The sequence below is a fragment of the Salmo salar genome, chromosome 06 (assembly GCF_965601325.2).
Source record: "Salmo salar chromosome 06, fSalSal1, whole genome shotgun sequence".
Lineage (NCBI taxonomy): Eukaryota > Metazoa > Chordata > Actinopteri > Salmoniformes > Salmonidae > Salmo > Salmo salar.
Genome location: NC_138296.1, coordinates 45,660,001 through 45,667,262, shown reverse-complemented (window position 1 = coordinate 45,667,262; position 7,262 = coordinate 45,660,001). Strand labels below are relative to the sequence as shown.

Below are 7,262 nucleotides of genomic sequence, written 5' to 3'. Positions count from 1 at the left end.
CTAGTTAGTTACAAGCCACAGCAGGTACAAGCTGCAGCTACCACTGACTTGTGTCATTCTGCCTTTGAGCTAGATCGTGGGTACGTCCCAAATGGCACCCTATTAAAAGTAGTGCACGACAATAAAGGGAATACGGTGCCATTTGAGATACACACCTGTACCTCAGTTTTAGCTGCCATGTCGTCACAGAGAGACCACCAACACCAGATACCATATCAGGGATATCTAGATAGGTTTCAGACCAGGGTTCAAATACACGTGTATAAGTATTTGTTATTTAAATGCATATATTCTGTGTATTTGAGAATGTTCTATTAATGTAAGGCTGCCGAATCAACTACTTCTATAGAAGTATTTGAAAATATTTTAACATTTCCTTTAAATAGCCTATGATTTGAAAATATTTTGAAATACTTATTTCTAAAAATATTATTTCAAATAACCTTAGAACTGAACAGACCTGGGTCAAATGCATGGGATTGAAGCGCCTTTGAATGGGGTATAGTAGTAGGTGACAGGCGCAACGGTTTGAGTGTGTCAAGAACTGCAACGCTGCTGGGTTTTTCACTCTCAACAGCTTCCCATGTGTGTCAAGAATGTTCCACAACCCAAAGGACATCCAGCCAACTCAACACAACTGTGGGAAGCATTGGAGTCAACATGGGCCAGCATCCCTGTGGAACGCATTCGACACATTGTAGAGTCCATGCCCTGACGAATCGAAGCTGTTTTGAGGGCAAAATGGGGTGCAACAATGTTAGGAACGTGTTCCTAATGTTTTGTGCACTGTATGCGCGCATACATTCCCTCTTATGTCAACATGAAGCAATTAACACGAGGTCCAGCTGGCTTGCGATCTTGTTCTGTACTCAAACCTTCAAAATGTAGGCAAAAACATATATATCCTACAAATGATTCACTCCCTCTTGCACACCAATGCACATTCACACATTTTGAAGTGAAATAAAGCTAGCCAGGTTTTTGTGTACAAATCTTTATTTCAAATGGCTTAACACAACTATCGCCATTTGCCTTGGCTCTGATAAATATAACACTTATGTTTGTGAGAGAAAAACAAACTCCAGTGATGAATCTGAGGGATAAAAACATGCATTCAGTGTGTGTATGACTAGACTGTTATCAACACTGTTCAGATAAATCAGTCATTCATGATTACAGTGACAACAGCGATGATATGTGAGTTACTTCCGGATCCTATCAACTTAATACCTCTCTTCCAGGACAACAAACAGAGCTCCTGACAAACAGTTTAGCTCAGACCCAAGACAATCTCTCTCCCCTAACACGATTCTTATTAATACTTTTAATGCATACATTTTTTTTGTTAGTACTGACATGTCGATATAAATCTCTGTCTGTGTGACTGTTGCTAATAGCTGCTGTATTAACAACCCCCTGACCTTTAGGTTCACTGACTGTAAAAGGGCAGAGAGGATATATTCCTGTTACAAGACATATCAAGTAGAGGTCAATCAAGAGCATCTCAGCCTGTTCATAGAAAACCACTATGACTAAGAAGATAATAGCAATCCAAGTTCATTGGGACTTATTTATACAGCCTAACACACAAAACCATGCATTTAACATGGAGATATTGTACATTGCACAGTTTGGGGGTTTAGTGTTAACCCTCACAGTGTAGTCAAATAGGCACAAACAATACTACTGCAATACAACCTTACTCCTTATAGCCTTACTAATTTGACATCTTTACTAACTCATATGCATTTTACACACAGATAATAATTTTAAAAGAGTCAGAAGGGATGGAGCGTAGGGTACAGGGGTTGCCAATTGGAGCCTACTAGGGTACAGGAGACCCCGTCTCGAGCAGGGTGGCTGAATCTACAGAGACCAACAGAAAGGGGAAGTGTCCACCAGCTGCCAGTCTGTGTCCTACAAGGTCTTCCCCCTCTGATGGGCCATCTTCATTTCCTCCAGAGTGGCAGTAAAGCCCCCCTTCTCCTCCATGTAGAAGAACACTCCTCCCTTGAACAGAAATGCAGCAGGATAGACAGATGTCACATTTACTATGCTCCCTGTCTGTGTTATGCTTTCCTTTATATCCTGTATCATAACGCTAACTAGAAACACTGGTTTCATATTATTCTCAAATATTTTTTGCCCATAAATGATAGATATATATATATATATATATATAAATAAATATAAAACACAAACATTCATTTTTATGTGTAAGATTCAATTATCTTCGCAATGTTACATCTAGAATTCAATAACTAGAGCATAAGAGGCTGACTTCTTGCAATACAGCTATAAAGAATTCTTATTATAAAACGTTTTAATCTATGTGCGCTGCTTACCATTGTCAGCGATGGGTACCGCGGATGTAAGAGAGGCTCACCATATCCCCGGCCCGTCCACCGACTGGGACCAAAATCCGGACACACATCATAACATGTAAATGATGTAGGATAGGAAAACGAGTCCCATGATGGCGAAAAACATCAACATTAAAATGTCCAACATGATGAGAATGCCAGAAACGGAGGATGCGGATGTATGGCTAGAATACACGACGAAGAAATGGGCAGCTTCAACGCCGGCGCAGATCGGGGGATTCCGAAAATAGCCGGACCAGAATAATCTCTTCCCTACATGAAACCCCTCCCGTCATATACTTTCTATAATATTTTATGCGTGGAAGCATACCCGTAAACATTAAAACCAGGGTGGGAAGTAGCGGTAAACAAGGGACATATTTATTTTTGCTAAGGGCCCTGTCCCATATACGTTTAATACATACAATATGCGTTCAGCAAACTCGTAGTCATATAGCCAATAACAACGAATGAGGAAGCATGTACACTGAAGGAAGCAAATAATACTGGACGCTACTGAGTAAAAATGACATTTTATTGAATCTGTAGAATGTTTAAGTACAATTCGAAGTGCTGTAACAGGGCAACATTATGCTTTTCTCAGGTCCTTAAATTCAACTGGAGTCTAATGATTTTTTTTTTAAAAGAATGTCAATATATGCATGTTAAAAAATAGGAACAACAAAAAATGTTATCAAAACAAAATCATTTTTGATGGAATGCACAACATCGGTCTGAATGCTAGGTCAGTGTTTGGTTGATGTGATTTATATACCAGTATCATACAAAAGCAGGGAATGATTGATTCATCAGAAGCATAGGACATAGGAATCTTTAATTGGGGTAGAAGGTTGGAGGACTCTTGGCCATAGGACTGATAGGACCACGTTGGGGGAGGAGAACAAGGTGATGATATGAGATATGATACAGCAGAGTTTAGGAGTGATACCAAAGCAGAGGAGCATATTGGTCTCCTGGCAGATTCAAAGTCTTTCCTTGCTCCCTCTCTCTCAGGTTGGGGGGGGTAGTAGTATGTGTTAACAGCATCTCTCTCTCTCTCTCTCCCCTAGCCCCATCCAACCCAATACAGACTATAACATGGTACAGTAAATGTCTATGCCTTGCCACTGTGGTCTATCATCACTCCAGTCACACAAAAACACCATTGTCTCGTCTTTGGCCACTTTGGATTTGTTTCCCGCCAATCAACTATAAGCGTCATTCACCTCCCTCCTAAATCTACCTAGAAACTAAAACAAATCCACATCACTTCACTGCGAAGGAAAAACAGCTGTGGCAGCCAACGTGGGCTTGGTTTATCCCCCATCAGTAAAACACACCAAAGCCTCCAAGTAGGAAAGGCAATTTTATTTTGAGAGGCATTGACTGCAGATACTGTAAAAGGCAACCCAAATTCATAAAAACTCCAAGAACACTCCATTCACTTCAAGCCAAAGCACCTCTCCTTCGTCCTCACTCTTTATTTAGTTACTGAAGCAAAGCAATGAGACTTCCAATAGCTCGGCCCCAAACCTGCCCTTCATACAGTGTATGAGTTAAAAAAAAATGTCCAGTTGTCAAATAGAGGTCTTAGATGCTAAATGTAGGCCTAGACTTACCTTTTAATCTGCATGGCAATCTGATTATCTAGTCAGGTTGAGGTGTGTGTTGTGTTCATTCCAGTTCATTTAAAACATTGTTGTAACTCATCACATTACAAAAGTTGAAGCCAAAATGATATGAACGGTCAACACCTACTTATTGTCCAACACGTTCCACCACACTGGTATTAAAATGGGTACTGTTTACCCTTTATACTACCCCTCACCTCATTAAATCAAATCATTCCACACTACATCTTTAGTTTGCAGGAAAAGCCCCTTCCGCCAGCACCATGACCTATAACCCAAAACAACTGTACAATATCATTAAACTAAGTAGGGAGAGTATTGTTTTCAAAAAGCTGAATATTACTTTTAATCCCATGTTGTCCCCCTCATCTGTGACCGTCACAGTGAAGAGAAAGAAACACGTAGGGTGGGAAAGAGAGAAGTAACAGAGGTCAAGGAGGAAGTAGAGTTCACCCTCTACTGAAACCACGTCCCTCTCCAAGCCTCGCGCGGTCCCTTAGGACATGGAATGTACAACGATCGTCGTCACTGGAATTATCTGCCCATGACAGGACAGCCAGACGGATCTCGTAGCTACTACTATGAAAGTTAAGTCATTGTTGCATAACATTTCTCAGTTTTCCGTGCAACAAAGGAACACAGGTTTGCCACTATATTTGGTAGGGAATGTCCGCCCATAGAGTGTCAGAAATATCTAGAACGCAGGTGAGAGGGCGGGCCAAATGTTACTATGCGCCATGACAACTGCTCATTAATGAGCATGTGAATATTCATGAGCCAGTGGCACTCCAGAACATTGCTGTCCACTTCTCAGAGTTTCAAGGACAAGAGAACTGGGTGAGATAGTCCAGTCACGAGTTGGCACAATAAAACAGGAAAATTGGGTTGACGATTATCAGGCAAATGCATAACCCAGGAGGTTGATGGTTGACTTACCCCATGGATCTAAATCTGTGGGATCGCTAACCCAGCATACGCACACGTCTAGACAAAACTAGCGTGCCTTATTGGTTCATAAATCGAGTTGCCGTTTTATTTCTGAAATGTATTTGATACATTGACATTTTTAGAATAAGCCTCTTACAATACCAACAAAGCAAAGGAAAAAAAACATGATACGAAGTAGAAACAATAACATTTACCACAGCCTGGATTTCTGACCTCAGTTCAACACTTCTCATAAGGATTGGAATGCTAAGCAACCAAACAAATGAGAAGAAGAAAAAAAATTCACAATACAGAATTGTTTGGAGAATTGCGTTTGGCCTTCGCGCTTACGATCGATCAACTCAGATGTTTGTCATCTTGGAATAGGGGGCAGGGCCTGGCCTGATCCCACCCCCTCTCTCCTCCTCCAACCGTAACCACCATCACGTCACTCAGCTTCCTGTAAGACTGTCAGAAGGCATTTGAGGCTGCGAGCGGGAGAATATCTTCACACCCACTGACTAAGGTGATGACATGACTGTAACCACGTCCCCTAACTAACTCGTCCCTGATCCCTCCTGTACTTCAAATGCCTGAACTTGAGGTACAAGGCATGGGCAGGAGGTGCTCTTCAGTTAAGATAGGATTCCAGTTTAGTTTCAGAACAATACCCACAATGCAGTGCAGGACAGGGTAAGACAGGTGAGGGAACAGATAAGTAATATTGATAAATGCGTATATGTAGTAATAGAAATATATAAGACCTCTCTGGTAAGACTGATACTGTAGACTGCTCACTGACTGGCTGATGCGACAACAATGGGGTATTGATGGTTAATGGAATGTACACAAGTCAAATATTCAAGCTTAGTTCTAACTGCCCAGATACAGTAAGATTCTACAGTGAGCTTCCAGTCAGGCCAATTTCAGCCAGTTTCAAAAATGGGAAAGAAGAAAAAAAAAAACTTCTGAAGATGCCACACCCACATTCCAAACTCATTTTCTCATGACCACATTGGCCTCAGTTCTCTGCTGTCATGGCAACTTGATTGACGAGGTGGGGGAAGGGTTCATATCGTTTTGCATCATAGTTTGCTGGAATATGAAGTGCTGTAGCTAGGATAGTTGTGATACACTGTATGATCCCTGACATGTGTGTGTGTGTATATATATATATATATATATATATATATATATATATAGCCTGTAAGATGGAGGTATGATACTTCAATTCCACTTGGGACAGCACTTTTAGTGGACTGAAGATTTGGGACAGAGACAGGCAGACACATTCAGACAGACGGCAGCACAGACAGAGACAGACACACAGACATTCAGACAGAGAGAGTCTGTCGTTGGAGGAAAGCAGACCAGGGGTACACCGGGGGAGGTTGGAAGGGGAGGAAGAGGGGGTCTTACAGGACAGATCAGAGAACGAGTGAAAGAAATAGAAAGCGGCATTAAGATGAGATGGCACTGGGCTTTTCACTTGCTTCTCTCCCCCCCCCCCCACCCCCCACTTCTCTCTTTCACAGATCAGATGGCCTCTACATAGTTAGCAGGCAGCATGCCCTGCTGGCCAGTGCGCTCCACACGGCCGTACATCCAGCCCTCGTCGATCACCTGCGCGTCTACGATCACGTCTCCCTCCAGGAAGCCCACCTCGTCCTCATCGGCTGCAGCATAGTCATACACTGCCTGGTACCGCTTCTACACACAGAACGAGAGGGGGGGGGGGGGGGGGGGGGGTGTAAAGGGAATAGGAGGGAAGGGAGAAGGTACGGAGAAAGGGAGTGAAAGAGAACATGAAGTTCCTATAACACCACATTCAACAGAGAGAATCTCTGCTAACGAGACAAAGCTACAAGGGCGGGTCATGTGGATACTGCCAGACACAGTGGGGTCCACCTGGACCATGCAGAGAGAACAGTGGCTGCGTCCCAAATGGCACCCTATATAGTGCACTACATTTAACCGGACCCCAATGGGCCCTGGTCAAAAGCAGTGCTTTAAAGTAGGGAACAGGGTGCCGTTTGGGACGGATCCTAACACAGTAGAGAGGAGGGTCTCTGCCTTACCCCGGAGCTGGGAGGGGGGGCGGCGGCCACCTGGCGGACAGGTCCAGGAGCCGCGGCCGGCTCATAGTTGTAGTTCTTAGACGCAGCAGGGGGCTGGTGGGGCAGCTGCTGCTGGAACACTGGTGAGAGACAGAAGGAGGGGGGAGGAGAGAGAGAGAGAGCGAGAGAGGAGAGAGTAATGTGAGAGGGGGAGATGAGTGAAAGATAGACATTTCTGGCTATTCAGTCTGACAAACGGATCCCCCAGTCCCTGGCACTCTGAA

General features: G+C 43.3%; 1 protein-coding gene across 2 annotated transcripts in view; it reads right to left on the bottom strand.

Moving 5' to 3' along the window:
* Positions 1–6,153: 6,153 nt before the first annotated feature.
* LOC106607249 (LIM and SH3 domain protein 1) overlaps positions 6,154–7,262 on the bottom strand; it is a 32,600-nt gene continuing 31,491 nt past the window's right edge. For both annotated transcript variants that reach the window (XM_014204028.3, XM_045720602.2), the window contains 2 exons: positions 7,000–7,118; positions 6,154–6,631 (listed from right to left, as the gene is read on the bottom strand). In XM_014204028.3, the coding sequence (XP_014059503.1) occupies positions 6,458–6,631; positions 7,000–7,118 (293 nt within the window). In that variant the 3' untranslated portion in view covers positions 6,154–6,457. The remainder of the gene's footprint in view (positions 6,632–6,999; positions 7,119–7,262) is intronic.